A 15,827-nucleotide genomic window follows, 5' to 3' on the forward strand; every position below is an offset into this window, starting at 1 on the left:
TTTCTCTTCTCCAGGAGATCGGCATCCGTGACATCGCTTCCGTCCTGGCTCCTGTCCCCGGGAGACGTCCTGCTCCGCAAGCACGTGCGGACCTCTAAGGCGGAGTCCCTGGTGGAGAGAGTCCATCTCCTCCACGCCAACCCACAGTACGCGTACATAGCGTACCCCGACGGGCGTGAGGAGACCGTCTCCATCAAGGACCTGGCCCCCTCTGGGGCCCCTGCCGCCCTCGCCCCGCAACCTCCACCCCACTCCCTCTCTGCTCCCGTCGATCCCTCGGCCTGTTTCTACTCCGTGCCAGCCGCTGTCATCCCACAGTTTCGCCTCGAGCCATCCGAAGCGGTGGGGGAAGTCATGCCGCCTCGCGACCCAGGACCACCGACCGCACGGATGCCACCGGACACTACCTCAGCGCCGCAGCTCCGACGTTCAAAGAGATCGACCAAACCCATCGTTCGTCTCGACCTTTGACGACACGGAACCTCCTGATGGACTCTGTTCACTGCTCCAAATTTTCACCACGGACTTCCTTCTAAACAAGGGGTGAATGTGGTGATACACCACTGTACCTCCGTACCATTGTACATAGTATATAATAGTTGTGCGTAACGTGGCCCTGTAATACTGTGTATTGTACTGTAACTCTGCAGAGGTTTGATCACTGGTAGGTAACCCGACCTGGCCACGGAGAGCTCCGCCTTAGCCAGTCCCCCGGGAGTCAGTATAAGAACCTCTCCTGGGACCGGCCCCATTCTGTCTGGGGTCGTCTGTGTCGGGTAAGCCTCCCATGTAGTATATTAAAGCCTGAGTTAAAGTCTCACATGTCTTTGTGGTTCTTGACGCTTAGCGCATCAGTGTGTGAGAGGGAGAGAGAGAGACAGGAACAGGGAGAGGCAGATAGTGTGAGAGAGGGGGAGAGAGAGACAGGAACAGGGAGAGGCAGATAGTGTGAGAGAGGGGGAGAGAGAGACAGGAACAGGGAGAGGCAGATAGTGTGTGAGAGAGAGAGAGAGAGAGAGAGTCAGGAACAGGGAGAGGCAGATAGTGTGAGAGAGAGAGAGAGAGAGACAGGAACAGGGAGAGGCAGATAGTGTGAGAGAGAGGGAGAAACAGGAACAGGGAGAGACAGATAGTGAGAGAGAGAGAGAGAGAGTGAGAGACAGGAACAGGGGGAGACAGATAGTGTGAGAGAGAGAGAGAGAGAGAGACAGGACCAGGGAGAGGCAGCTAGTGTGAGAGAGAGAGAGAGAGACAGGAACAGGGAGAGGCAGATAGTGTGAGAGAGAGAAAAGAGAGAGAGACAGGAACAGGGAGAGGCAGATAGTGTGAGAAAGAGAAAGAGAGAGAGACAGGAACAGGGAGATGCAGATAGTGTGAGAGAGAGAGAGAGAGACAGGAACAGGGAGAGGCAGATAGTGTGAGAGAGAGAGAGAGAGAGACAGGAACAGGGAGAGGCAGATAGTGTGAGAGAGAGAGAGAGAGAGAGAGGAACAGGGAGAGGCAGATAGTGTGAGAGAAAGAGAGAGAGACAGGAACAGGGAGAGGCAGATAGTGTGAGAGAGAGAGAGAGAGAGAGAGAGAGACAGGAACAGGGAGAGGCAGATAGTGAGAGAGAGAGAGAGACAGGAACAGTGAGAGGCAGATAGTGAGAGAGAGAGAGACAGGAACAGGGAGAGGCAGATTGTGTGTGAGAGAGAGAGACAGGAACAGGGAGAGGCAGATAGTGTGAGAGAGAGAGAGATAGACAGGAACAGGGAGAGGCAGATAGTGTGAGAGAGAGAGAGAGAGACAGGAACAGGGAGAGGCAGATAGTGTGAGAGAGACAGAGACAGGATCAGGGAGAGGCAGATAGTGTGTGAGAGAGAGAGAGAGACAGGAACAGGGAGAGGCAGATAGTGAGAGAGAGAGAGACAGGAACAGGGAGAGGCAGATAGTGTGTGAGAGAGGGAGAGAGACAGGAACAGGGAGAGGCAGATAGTGTGAGAGAGAGAGAGCGAGAGACAGGAACAGGGAGAGGCAGATAGTGTGAGAGAGAGAGAGACAGGAACAGGGAGAGGCAGATAGTGTGAGACAGAGGGAGAGAGAGAGAGGAACAGGGAGAGGCAGATAGTGTGAGACAGAGAGAGAGAGAGGAACAGGGAGAGGCAGATAGTGTGAGACAGAGAGAGAGAGGAACAGGGAGAGGCAGATAGTGAGAGAGAGAGAGAGAGACAGGAACAGGGAGAGGCAGATAGTGAGTGAGAGAGAGAGAGAGACAGGAACAGGGAGAGGCAGATAGTGAGAGAGAGAGAGAGAGACAGGAACAGGGAGAGGCAGATAGCGAGAGAGAGAGAGAGAGACAGGAACAGGGCGAGGCAGATAGTGAGAGAGAGAGAGAGACAGAGACAGGAACAGGGAGAGGCAGATAGTGTGAGACAGAGAGAGAGAGAGGAACAGGGAGAGGCAGATAGTGTGAGACAGAGAGAGAGAGGAACAGGGAGAGGCAGATAGTGTGAGAGAGAGAGAGATAGACAGGATCAGGGAGAGGCAGATAGTGAGAGAGAGAGAGAGAGACAGGAACAGGGAGAGGCAGATAGTGAGTGAGAGAGAGAGAGAGAGACAGGAACAGGGAGAGGCAGATAGTGAGAGAGAGAGAGAGACAGAGACAGGAACAGGGAGAGGCAGATAGTGTGAGACAGAGAGAGAGAGAGGAACAGGGAGAGGCAGATAGTGTGAGACAGAGAGAGAGAGAGAGAGACAGGAACAGGGAGAGGCAGATAGTGTGAGAGAGAGAGAGTGAGACTGAGTGTAAGAAAACCGAGACACAGAGAGAGAGGGGTACAGAAATCGACGGAGCGAGAGAGTGAGACCTGAGTGAGAAAGAGAGCCTGAGCGAGAGAGACAAAGAGAGAGAGTGAGAGAGACAGAGCGAGAGGGACAGAGAGAGAGAGAGAGAAAGTGAGACCGAGTGAGAGGGTCTGAGCGAGAGAGTGACTGAGCGAGAGAGAGAGGCTGAGCGAGTGAGAGAGGTCGAGCCAGAGGGAAAGTGGAAACTCCACACTGACAATGACCTGAGGCTGGAATCGAACCCGTGTCCCTGACGCTGTGAGGCAGCAGCGCTAACGCACTGTACCACCATGCCGTCCGTTGAGATGCAGTGGGTATCGTGGGTATTCACGTAGCTAGCTCCTACTCACAGTAAACAGTGTAGCCCAGTTTAGGGTGGTGTTGGGCAGGGAACCCACCTTCTCTGCTTCCAATCCAATCACTTTTTTGGCCCATCTGTGTAGGCCGTGATTTGAAAGCCTCCGCTGAAGGGTAGCACCTCGCAAAGGTGCTGCGAGTCCCGGGCTGCACCACAAGCCCCTGACTGAGAGGTGACAGAGCTACCCACTGAGGACGAGGAATGGTTCGGAAGGCAAAGTTGGCCGATGGTGCCTGGCGAACCGCACTCCAAACTCACCGCGGCTCAGCCAGACCTGGGGAAAATTTACCTGCGAGATGGCTCCCGATGGGAACATCTGCGACTTTGGCCGATCTCCCAGCAGCCCTCCTGGCCTCCCATGGCCTTCTGCAGGAAAACAACAAGGGGAAAGTCAGATGCCGTCTCCTCTAACTGCCTGCTTAACATAAGGGGGCCAGGGGCTCAATCTCTCCTCATGCGTCAGTCCCACCATCCCAGGAATCAGTCTGGTAAACCTTCGCTGCGCTCCCTCGAGAGCAAGAACATCCTTCCTCAGAAAGGTAGACCAAAACTGTTTACAATACTCCAGGTGTGGCCTTGTAGAGGGACTTTAGTTGGCGAATTAGTTGCCTTGAAATGGAAATAGGCACTTGGCAAAGCATGATGGGTATTTAGCCTGATTTTTAGTCAAGACGTTCTGTATGAAACAGTCATAGAATGTAAACAAGCGTACAGCTGCACATTGTTTTGCTGACAGCAGACAATTATTATTTTTCTTCCGCGAGGAACTCAAGGCCTGTTATTAAACTCTAACTCCGGCCTGCTCGCTTTTCTGTCTTTTTGCTAATCTAAAGAATGCCTTTTGTCCTAGATATTGCTTACTGCATCATATAAATTGCTTGCCTTACCTCTGTCGAGAGGGGACATTTGGAATGACCGTGGTCTCTCTAATCCCCCCACGAACTTCGTGTTGAATAAAGGACCTTTGGCGAAAACTCAAAGTGCTGACTTATAATTTCTTCAACAGGTCTCACCAAGGCCCTGAACAATTGCAGCAACACATCCCTGCTTCTGTACTCGAATCCTCTCGCTGTGAAGGCCAACATAACATTAGCCTTCTTTACCGCCTGCTGTACCTGCAGCTTACCTTCAGCGACTGGTGCACACGGACACCCAGGTCCCGCTGCACACTCCCCTCTCCCAATTTACACCCATTCAGGTAGTAATCTGCCTTCCTGTTTTTGCTTCCAAAGTGGATAACTTCGCATTTCTCCACATTAAACTGCATCTGCCATGCATTTGCCATCTCACTCAACTTGTCCAAATCACACTGAAGGATCTCTGTATCCTCCTCACAGCTCACCCTCCCACCCAGCTTGGTGTCATCTGCAAACCTGGAGATATCAAATTGAGTTCCCTCATCTAAATCATTGATTTAGGGCAGCACGGTAGCACAGTGGTTAGCACTATGGCTTCACAGCGCCAGGATCCCAGATTCAATTCCTGGTTGGGTACTGTCTGTGTGGAGTCTGTACATCCTCCCCGTGTCTGCGTGGGTTTCCTCCGGGTGCTCCGGTTTCCTCCCACAGTCCAAAGATGTGCAGGTTAGGTGGATTGGCCGCGTTAAATTGCCCTTAGGTTAAATGGGGTTTGTTGGGTTACGGGGATAGGGTGGAGGTGTGGGCTGAAGTGCGGTGCTCTTTCCAAGAGCCGGTGCAGACTCGATGGGCCGAATGGCCTCCTTCTGCAGTGTAAATTCTATGATTCTATGATATATGTTGGGAACAGCTGGCTCGAGACCTGGATGTGACAGGCACATTTTCAAAGTTTGCTGATGATGTGAAACCTGGAAACATTGTGGACGGTGAGAAGTGAAATGGAGAACTTCAAAAGGCCGGTGACAGGTTGGTGCAGCGGGCAGAGCGGGTGGGCGGCTGATGCTGAATGCGCAGGAGTGCGAGGTGATTCATTTTGGCAGGAAGAACGTGGAGAGACAAAATATCAAATAAACGGTACAATTTTAAAGTGGGTGCAGGCACGGAGGGACCTGGGTGTCTTTCAGACAGAGATAGACATGTTCTTGATTGATAAGGGAGTCAGGGGTTACGGGGAGAAGGCAGGAGAATGGGGATGAGAAACATATCGGCCATGATTGAACGGCGGAGCAGACTCGATGGGCCGAGTGGCCTAATTCTGCTCCTACAGACGCCGCACTCACGGAAGGATGTTCGAGAGAGGCCGCAGTAAAGATTCAGGAAAATGGTCCCAGGGAGGAGTGACGTGGACAGATTGGAGAAGAGAGGGGGGTTTGATCGAGGCACTCAAGATCACGGGGCCGGGGGGGGCAGATTGGGAGGAACGTTCCCGTCGGTAGAAGGATCGAGGACGATGGGACCACAGATCTCAGGTAACCGACGAAAGGAGCGAAAGCGATCGGCCGGAAAGGTTCTCTGCATGGCGAGTGGTTCGGGCTGCGGAATGTTCTGACTGAGAGTGTGGAGGAAGCAGCTTCAATCGGAGCGTTCAAAAAGGCAACGAGACGGTTGTCGGAGACGGAAGAAAGTGCGGGGCTCCGGGGAGAAGGTGGGGGAAAATGTCACCAGGTGGGTTTCCCATTCGGAGATGGGCCGAACGGCCTCCGCCTCTTGCTGTGATTGGATGTGATTTATTAAGGCTGTCACCGAGACGGCTGGAAATGAACTCACCTTGTATGTTGATGAGATGCTGGCTGGAATGGACTGCCAGAGCCTGTGGGTAGGTTGCCTGGGTTAGGGTGTTCATGTCGCTGGATTGGAATATACAAGGCACAAAAAAAAATCACACGGTTAGTTCAACTGTTGGAGGTGTGTACAAGTATTCGCCCAGTCACTGCACTGCTCTTCACAATGGGGCGGCGGGGAGAGTGGGGGTGGGGGGCACCATTTTGCACTCCAGCTGATCAGTGCTTCCATGGGAGGCCAGAGTGAATCCTTCCGTGTCAAATAGCCAAGCTGCACAATAAAAGCAGGGCTCAACTGTAAAGAGCAGTTGCATTGGTGGAGGTACCTGGTCTGGTGTAGCGAGAGAGAGAGAGAGACAGAGACAGAGAGAGAGACAGAGAGGTTTTGGGAGCGAGAGACAGAAATGTTTTGAGAGAGAGATGGAGAGGATTTGAGGGAGAGAGATGGAGAGCTTTTGAGAGTGAGACATGGAGGGGTTCTGAGAGAGAGACGGAGAGGTTTTGAGAGAGAGACGGAGAGGTTTTGAGAACGAGACGGAGAGGTTTTGAGAGAGAGAGGGAGAGGTTTTGAGAGAGAGACGGAGAAGTTTTGAGAGAGAGATGGAGATGTTTTGAGAGAGACGGAGAGGTTTTGAGAGACAGAGATGTTTTGAGAGAGAGACGGAGAGGTTTTGAGAGAGAGATGGAGAGGTTTTGAGGGACGGAGATGTTTTGAGAGAGGGATGGAGAGGTTTTGAGAGAGATGGAGAGGTTTTGACAGAGTGACGGAGAGGTTTTGGGAGACGGAGAGGTTTTGAGAGAGACGGAGAGGTTTTGAGAGAGAGAGACGGAGAGGTTTTGATTCAGATTTCTGGATAACTGGGGCTCTTTCTGGGGAAGGTGGGACCTCTACAGACAGGATGGTCTACATCTGAACCTGAGGGGCACAAATATCCTGGGGGGGAGATTTGTTAGTGCTCTTTGGAGGGGTTTAAACTAATGCAGCAGGGGCATGAGAACCTGGATTGTAGTTTTAGGGTACGGGAGAATGAGAGTATAGAGATCAGGAGCACAAATTTGACGTCGCAGGAGGGGGCCAGTGTTCAGGTAGGTGGTTTGAAGTGTGTCTACTTCAATGCCAGGAGTATACGAAATAAGGTAGGGGAACTGGCAGCATGGGTTGGTACCTGGGATTTCGATGTTGTGGCCATTTTGGAGACATCGAGAGAGCAGGGACAGGAATGGATGTTGCAGGTTCCGGGGTTTAGGTGTTTTAGTAAGCTCAGGGAAGGAGGCAAAAGAGGGGGAGGTGTGGCGCTGCTAGTCAAGAGCAGTATTACGGTGGCGGAGAGGATGCTAGATGGGGACTCATCTTCCGAGGTAGTATTGGCTGAGGTTAGAAACAGGAAAGGAGAGGTCACCCTGTTGTGAGTTTTCTATAGGCCTCCAAATAGTTCTAGGGATGTAGAGGAAAGGATGGCGAGGATGATCCTGGATATGAGCGAAAGTAACAGGGTAGTTATTATGGGAGACTTTAACTTTCCAAATATTGACTGGAAAAGATATAGTTCGAGTACATTAGATGGGTCGTTTTTTGTACAGTGTGTGCAGGAGGGTTTCCTGACACAATATGTTGACAGGCCAACAAGAGGTGAGGCCACGTTGGATTTGGTTTTGGGTAATGAACCAGGCCAGGTGTTGGATTTGGAGGTAGGAGAGCACTTTGGGGACAGTGACCACAATTCGGTGACGTTTACGTTAGTGATGGAAAGGGATAAGTATACACCGCAGGGCAAGAGTTATAGCTGGGGGAAGGGCAATTATGATGCCATTAGACGTGACTTGGAGGGGGGGATAGGTTGGAGAAGTAGGCTGCAAGTGTTGGGCACACTGGATAAGTGGAGCTTGTTCAAGGAACAGCTACTGCGTGTTAACAAAGAACAAAGAACAAAGAAATGTACAGCACAGGAACAGGCCCTTCGGCCCTCCAAGCCCGTGCCGACCATACTGCCCGACTAAACTACAATCTTCTACACTTCCTGGGTCCGTATCCTTCTATTCCCATCCTATTCATATATTTGTCAAGATGCCCCTTAAATGTCCCTATCGTCCCTGCCTCCACTACCTCCTCCGGTAGTGAGTTCCAGGCACCCACTACCCTCTGCGTAAAAAACTTGCCTCGTACATCTACTCTAAACTTTGCCCCTCTCACCTTAAACTTATGCCCCCTAGTAATTGACCCCTCTACCCTGGGGAAAAGCCTCTGACTATCCACTCTGTCTATGCCCCTCATAATTTTGTATACCTCTATCAGGTCGCCCCTCAACCTCCTTCGTTCCAGTGAGAACAAACCGAGTTTATTCAATCGCTCCTCATAGCTTATGCCCTCCATACCAGGCAACATTCTGGTAAATCTCTTCTGCACCCTCTCTAAAGCCTCCACATCCTTCTGGTAGTGTGGCGACCAGAATTGAACACTATACTCCAAGTGTGGCCTAACTAAGGTTCTTGATCAATATGTACCGGTCAGGCAGGGAGGAAGGCGTAGAGCGAGGGAACCGTGGTTTACCAGAGAAGTGGAATCTCTTGTTAAGAGGAAGAAGGAGGCCTATGTGAAGATGAAGTGTGAAGTTTCAGTTGGGGCGATGGATAGTTACAAGGTAGCGAGGAAGGATCTAAAGAGAGAGCTAAGACGAGCAAGGAGGGGACATGAGAAGTATTTGGCAGGTAGGATCAAGGAAAACCCAAAAGCTTTCTATAGGTATGTCAGGAACAAGCGAATGACTAGGGTAAGAGTAGGACCAGTCAAGGACAGGGATGGGAAGTTGTGTGTGGGGTCTGAAGAGATAGGGGAGATACTAAATTAATATTTTTCATCAGTATTCACTCAGGAAAAAGATAATGTTGTGGAGGAGACTGCTGAGACCCAGGCTATTAGAATAAATGGCATTGAGGTACGTAGGGAAGAGGTGTTGGCAATTCTGGACAGGCTGAAAATAGATAAGTCCCCGGGGCCTGATGGGACTTATCCTAGGATTCTCTGGGAGGCCAGGGAAGATATTGCTGGGCCTTTGGCTTTGATTTTCATGTCATCATTGGCTACAGGAATAGTGCCAGAGGACTGGAGGGTAGCAAATATGGTCCCTTTGTTCAAAAAGGGGAGCAGAGACAACCCTGGCAACTATAGACCGGTGAGCCTCACGTCTGTAGTGGGTAAAGTCTTGGAGGGGATTATAAGAGACAAGATTTATAATCATCTAGATAGGAATAATATGATTAGGGATAGTCAGCATGGCTTTGTAAAGGGTAGGTCATGCCTCACAAACCTTATCGAGCTCTTTGAGAAGGTGACTGAACAGGTAGACGAGGGTAGAGCAGTTGATGTGGTGTATATGGATTTCAGTAAAGCGTTTGATAAGGTTCCCCACGGTAGGCTATTGCAGAAAATACAGAGGCTGGGGATTGAGGGTGATTTAGAGATGTGGATCAGAAATTGGCTAGCTGAAAGAAGACAGAGGGTGGTGGTTGATGGGAAATATTCAGAATGGAGTTTAGTTACAAGTGGCGTACCACAAGGATCTGTTCTGGGGCCGTTGCTGTTTGTCATTTTTATCAATGACCTAGAGGAAGGCGCAGAAGGGTGGGTGAGTAAATTTGCAGACGACACTAAAGTCGGTGGTGTTGTCGACAGTGTGGAAGGATGTAGCAGGTTACAGAGGGACATAGATAAGCTGGAGAGCTGGGCTGAGAGGTGGCAAATGGAGTTTAATGTAGAGAAGTGTGAGGTGATTCACTTTGGAAGGAATAACAGGAATGCAGAATATTTGGCTAATGGTAAAGTTCTTGGAAGTGTGGATGAGCAGAGGGATCTAGGTGTCCATGTACATAGATCCCTGAAAGTTGCCACCCAGGTTGATAGGGTTGTGAAGAAGGCCTATGGAGTGTTGGCCTTTATTGGTAGAGGGATTGAGTTCCGGAGTCATGAGGTCATGTTGCAGCTGTACAAAACTCTGGTACGGCCACATTTGGAGTCTTGCGTACAGTTCTGGTCCCCGCATTATAGGAAGGACGTGGAGGCTTTGGAGCAGGTGCAGAGGAGATTCACCAGGATGTTGCCTGGTGTGGAGGAAAAATCTTATGAGGAAAGGCTGATGGACTTGAGGTTGTTTTCGTTAGAGAGAAGAAGGTTAAGAGGAGACATAATAGAGGCATACAAAATGATCAGGGGGTTAGATAGGGTGGACAGTGAGAGCCTTCTCCCGCAGATGGAAATGGCTAGCACGAGGGGACATAGCTTTAAACTGAGGGGTAATAGATATAGGACAGAGGTCAGAGGTAGGTTCTTTACGCAAAGAGTGGTGAGGCCGTGGAATGCCCTACTGAAATAGTGAACTCGCCAACATTGAGGGCATTTAAAAGTTTTTTGGATAAGCATATGGATGATAATGGCATAGTGTAGGTTAGATGGCTTTTGTTTCGGTGCAACATCGTGGGCCGAAGGGCCTGTACTGCGCTGTATCGTTCTATGTTCTATGAGAGAGAGACGGAGAGGTTTTGAGAGAGAGACAGAGAGGTTTTGAGAGAGACGGAGTTGTTTTGAGAGACGGAGATGTTTTGAGAGAGAGACGGAGAGGTTTTGAGAGAGAGATGGAGAGGTTCTGAGAAAGAGACGGAGAGGTTTTGAGAGAGAGAGACGGAGAGGTTTTGAGAGAGACGGAGAGGTTTTGAGAGAGAGACGGAGGGGTTTTGGTAGAGAGGGACGGAGTGGTTTTGAGAGAGACGGAGAGGTTTTGAGAGAGAGAGACGGTGAGGTTTTGAGAGAGAGACGGAGAGATTTTGGGAGAGAGATGGAGAGGTTTTGGGAGAGACGAAAAGGTTTTGAGAGAGAGACGGAGAGGTTTTGAGTGAGAGACGGAGAGGTTTTGAGAGAGAGACAAAGAGGTTTTGAGTGAGAGATGGGGGGGTTTTGGGAGAGAGACGGAGAGGTTTTGAGAGAGAGAGACGGAGAGGTTTTGGGAGAGAGACGAAGAGGTTTTGAGAGAGAGATGGAGAGGTTTTGAGTGAGAGAGACGGAGAGGTTTTGAGAGAGAGACGGAGAGGTTTAGAGAGAGAGAGACGGAGAGGTTTTGGGAGAGAGACGAAGAGGTTTTGAGAGAGAGATGGAGAGGTTTTGAGTGAGAGAGACGGAGAGGTTTAGAGAGAGAGAGAAGGAGAGGTTTTGGGAGAGAGACAAAGAGGTTTTGAGAGAGAGATGGAGAGGTTTTGAGTGAGTGAGACGGAGAGGTTTTGGGAGAGACGAAGAGGTTTTGCGAGAGAGATGGAGGGGTTTTGGGAGAGAGATGGAGAGGTTTTGAGAGAGAGAGACGGAGAGGTTTTGGGAGAGAGATGAAGAGGTTTTGAGAGAGAGATGGAGAGGTTTTGAGAGAGAGATGGAGACGTTTTGAGTGAGAGAGACGGAGAGGTTTTGGGAGAGACGAAGAGGTTTTGCGAGAGAGAGGAGTTCTGAGAGAGGTGGAGGGGTTTTGCAAAGGATTTCCTGGACTTGGGACTGATACAAGTGAAGATTGAATGATGGAGCAACTCAAGGCAGGGTCGAACAAGGCCAGCTTCCAGCGCCTGCCTCAGGTTCTAGCTACTTGTTCAGGATTGCTGGCCAACATTCACTGGAGACTCAAATTTGGATGAGCTGCTCGAGAACGACCAGCAGCCGTGTTCTCCTGGAAAACCCGGCAGCTAGTCGACTGCAGCAGGCCTCGTCCAATTCCACCCCCACCCCCAGGGGCTGACAGAGAAAAATCTATTCTACCTCTGTTCCTTCATCTTCGCCCGCCGCTTCTCCTCTTCGTGAAGAACTTTCTTCAGCTGCAGGAAGAGCTGGTGTTTTTCCTCTTGCAAGCTCTGCAGTTTCAACTCCATCTTGGAAATCTAGGTCATGGAGAAAGGAATGAGGGGGGTGGGTTGAGAGCAGAGGGAGAGGGGTTTTCCAGGGCTTCCCACTGGATTTTGGTGACACTGGAACTCATTTACCGTTGGACCCTTTTGATTGACTTCATTGTTCCTCCTCATAATAATAATCTGTATTGTCACAATACAGGCTTACAAGTAGGCTTACATTAACACTGTGATGAAGTTACTGTGAAAATCCCCTAGTCGCCACACTCCTGCGCCTGTTCGGGTACACTGAGGGAGGATTCAGAATGTCCAATTCACCCAACCAGCACGTCTTTCGGGACTTGTAGGAGGAAACCGGAGCACCCGGAGGAAACCCACGCAGACACGGGGGAGAACGTGCAGACTCCGCACAGACAGTGACCCGAGCTGGGAATCGAACCCAAGACTCTGGCGCTGTGGAGCCGTGCTGTCCATCGGCCTGGGCCCCAGTCCTGTGGTGAAACGGACCCTGACACGCAGTGAGGCAGCCCCCCCACCAACACTGCCCCATACCTGCCCTCAGTCAGGCAGACCAGCGCTCCCGCTGTCCTCATCCTGGCCTGCCCCCCCACCTGTGGCCCCTTATCCACCCCCCCCTCCCTCCCCCCGGCCTTTACCTGTTCTTTTGTTTCTTCCAGTGACATCCGCTCTTCCAACTCTTTCTTCCTCTTCCGTTCCTGCTCCTCTTTCATCTTCTGCTCCATCATTTTGTCCACCTCCTCCTCCTCTGCAACGGGCACAAAGTCAGCACTTCAACTCAGCTTCCATTTTACATTGGAGGCTTGATAGCTTGTGGAGTGAGGGCACAAGCTGCCCCTGCTCCGTCTAGTCTGGTGGGCCAGGCGTGAGGGGGGACACAGCTTCCTCTGCAGGGTCGCTTTCCCTTGCAAATACGAAACAGGAGCAGAGGAATGCTCCTCGGCCCCGGGAGCCTGCGCTGCTCCGCCCGGAACTGGCTCCCCTGCCACGCAGACTGCTCACTCTCTCTCTCGAGCGCCTCAGCCGTCAGAGCCGTTTCCTTTGGCGCATCTCCGCCCAGATCCCCATTCCCAAACTCGTGCCGACCCCTGTTCACCCTCCAACATCTCGGCGTCACTCCAATTCCAGCCCCCTGCCCTGTTTACAACACTCCCAACAGCGTCTTCTCTCCGCCCTCACCTGTACGGCCCCAAGCTCACAGTTCCCTCCCTCAGCCTCTCTCCAGGGTGCTTTGTAAACACCTGTGATATGTTTCCTGGTCACCCGCTCTCGTGTCTCCTCGCTTGAGTCAAGGCCAATCACTGCTTTACTGCATTTTACTCCAGTCAGAGGACAAACCAGGCAAGGGGAATGCAGGATAAACGGCAGGACCCTGGGAAGCACCGAGGATCAGAGGGACCTGGGTGTACCTGCACACCCGTCCCCTAAGGTAGCAGAGCAGGTGGACACAGTGGTTAAGAAGGTCTCTGGTATATTTGCCTTTATTAGGCGAGGCATAGAGTTTCAGAGCAGGGAGGTTTTGCTGGAACTGTATAAAACGTTGGTTAGGCCACAGCGAGAGTATTGTGAGCAGTTCTGGAATCCACATTACAGGAGGGATGTGATAGCCACTGGAAAGGCTGCAGAGGAGATTGACCAGGATGTTGCCTGGGCTGGAGAGTGTTAGTTATGAAGAGAGATTGGATAGACTGGGGTTGTTGTCCTTGGAGCAGAGGAGACTGAGGGGGGGCGTGATGGAGATGTATAAAATTGTGAGGGGCACAGAGAGAGTCGACAGGAAGAAACATTTCCCCTTGGTGGAGGGCTCAATGACCAGGGGGCAGAGATTTAAGGTGAGGGGGCGGGATGTTTAGAGGGGATGTGAGGAAAAACCTTTTCCCCCAGGGGGGGGGGGGGGGGGGGGGGGAAGAGAGAAAGGGAGGAGTCTGGAACTCGCTGCCTGAAAGGGGGGTGGAGGCACAGAGACCCTCAGAACATTTCAGAAGGATTTAGATGTGCGCTTGCGATCCCAGGGCAGACAAGGCTCTGGGACCAGTGCTGGGAAATGGAATAGTAAATTTCTGACCGGTGTGGATGTGATGGGCAGAAGGGCCTTTTCTGAGCTGTCGACCTCAATGGCTCCATATAAATCCAAGCTGTTGATGTTGTAATGAATGGAGAAATGAATGTTCTTGTGCACCAGTCGCTGAAGATAAGCTGTAGGTACAGCAGGCGGTAAAGAAGGCTAATGGTATGTTGGCCTTCACAGCGAGAGGATTGGAGTAGAGGAGCAGGGATGTGTTGCTGCAATTATACAGGGCCTTGGTGAGGCCACACCTGGAGTATTGTGGGCAGTTTTGGTCTCCTTCTCTGAGGAAGGATGTTCTTGCTCTCGAGGGAGAGCAGCGAAGGTTTACCAGACTGATTCCAGGGATGGCGGGACTGACGTACGAGGAGAGATTGACTCGGTTGGGATTGTTCTCGCTGGAGTTCAGAAGAATGAGGGGGGATCTCATAGAGACTTATAAAATTCTAACAGGACTAGACAGGGTCGATGCAGGAAGGATGTTCCCGATGGTGGGGGGGGACTAGACAGGGCCGATGCAGGAAGGATGTTCCCGATGGTGGGGGGGAGTGGACAGGGTCGATGCAGGAAGGATGTTCCCGATGGTGGGGGGGACTGGTCAGGGTCGATGCAGGAAGGATGTTCCGATGGTGGGGGGGAGTGGACAGGGTCGATGCAGGAAGGATGTTCCCGATGGTGGGGGGGGACCGGGCAGGGTAGATGCAGGAAGGATGTTCCCGATGGTGGGGGGGGACTGGACAGGGTCGATGCAGGAAGGATGTTCCCGATGGTGGGGGGGGACTGGACAGGATTGATGCAGGATGTTCCCGATGATGGAGGGGACTGGACAGGGTCGATGCAGGAAGGATGTTCCCGATGGTGGGGGGGAGTGGACAGGGTCGATGCAGGAAGGATGTTCCTGATGGTGGAGGGGGACTGGACAGGGCCGATGCAGGAAGGATGTTCCCGATGGTGGGGGGGACTGGACAGGGTCGATGCAGGAAGGATGTTCCCGATGGTGGAGGGGGACTGGACAGGGTCGATGCAGGAAGGATGTTCCCGATGGTGGGGGGGACTGGACAGGGTCGATGCAGGAAGGATGTTCCCGATGGTGGGGGGGGGACTGGACAGGGTCGATGCAGGAAGGATGTTCCCGATGGTGGGGGGGACTGGACAGGGCCGATGCAGGAAGGATGTTCCCGATGGTGGGGGGGACTGGACAGGGTAGATGCAGGAAGGATGTTCCCGATGGTGGGGGGGGACTGGACAGGGTCGATGCAGGAAGGATGTTCCCGATGGTGGGGGGGACTGGACAGGGTAGATGCAGGAAGGATGTTCCCGATGGCGGGGGTGGGACTGGACAGGGTCGATGCAGGAAGGATGTTCCCGATGGTGGGGGGGACTGGACAGGGTCGATGCAGGAAGGATGTTCCCGATGGTGGGGGGGACTGGACAGGGTCGATGCAGGAAGGATGTTCCCGATGGTGGAGGGGGACCGGGCAGGGTAGATGCAGGAAGGATGTTCCCGATGGTGGGGGGACTGGACAGGGTCGAATCAGGAAGGATGTTCCCGATGGTGAGGGGGACTGGACAGGGTCGATGCAGGAAGGATGTTCCCGATGGTGGTGGGGGGGGACTGGACAGGGTCGATGCAGGAAGGATGTTCCCGATGGTGGAGGGGGGACTGGACAGGGTCGATGCAGGAAGGATGTTCCCGATGGTGGAGGGGGACTGGGCAGGGTCGATGCAGGAAGGATGTTCCCGATGGTGGGGGGGACTGGACAGGGTAGATGCAGGAAGGATGTTCCCGATGGTGGGGGGGACTGGACAGGGTCGATGCAGGAAGGATGTTCCCGATGGTGGGGGGACTGGACAGGGTCGATGCAGGAAGGATGTTCCCGATGGTGGGGGGGGACTGGACAGGGTCGATGCAGGAAGGATGTTCCCGATGGTGGGGGGGACTGGACAGGGTAGATGCAGGAAGGATGTTCCCGATGGTGGGGGGGGACTGG

General features: G+C 52.4%; 1 protein-coding gene across 4 annotated transcripts in view; it reads right to left on the reverse strand.

The window, feature by feature from the left end:
• gps2 (G protein pathway suppressor 2) overlaps positions 1 to 15,827 on the reverse strand; it is an 80,301-nt gene that overhangs the window by 48,120 nt on the left and 16,354 nt on the right. For 3 of the 4 annotated variants that reach the window (XM_072493514.1, XM_072493512.1, XM_072493513.1), the window contains exons 3-6: positions 12,410 to 12,519; positions 11,668 to 11,786; positions 5,869 to 5,960; positions 3,474 to 3,550 (exon numbers count right to left, since the gene is read on the reverse strand). In XM_072493514.1, the coding sequence (XP_072349615.1) occupies positions 3,474 to 3,550; positions 5,869 to 5,960; positions 11,668 to 11,786; positions 12,410 to 12,519 (398 nt within the window). The remainder of the gene's footprint in view (positions 1 to 3,473; positions 3,551 to 5,868; positions 5,961 to 11,667; positions 11,787 to 12,409; positions 12,520 to 15,827) is intronic. The other variant, XM_072493515.1, reaches the window with a different exon arrangement.

The sequence above is a fragment of the Scyliorhinus torazame genome, chromosome 31 (assembly GCF_047496885.1).
Source record: "Scyliorhinus torazame isolate Kashiwa2021f chromosome 31, sScyTor2.1, whole genome shotgun sequence".
In the NCBI taxonomy this organism is placed as follows: Eukaryota; Metazoa; Chordata; class Chondrichthyes; order Carcharhiniformes; family Scyliorhinidae; genus Scyliorhinus; species Scyliorhinus torazame.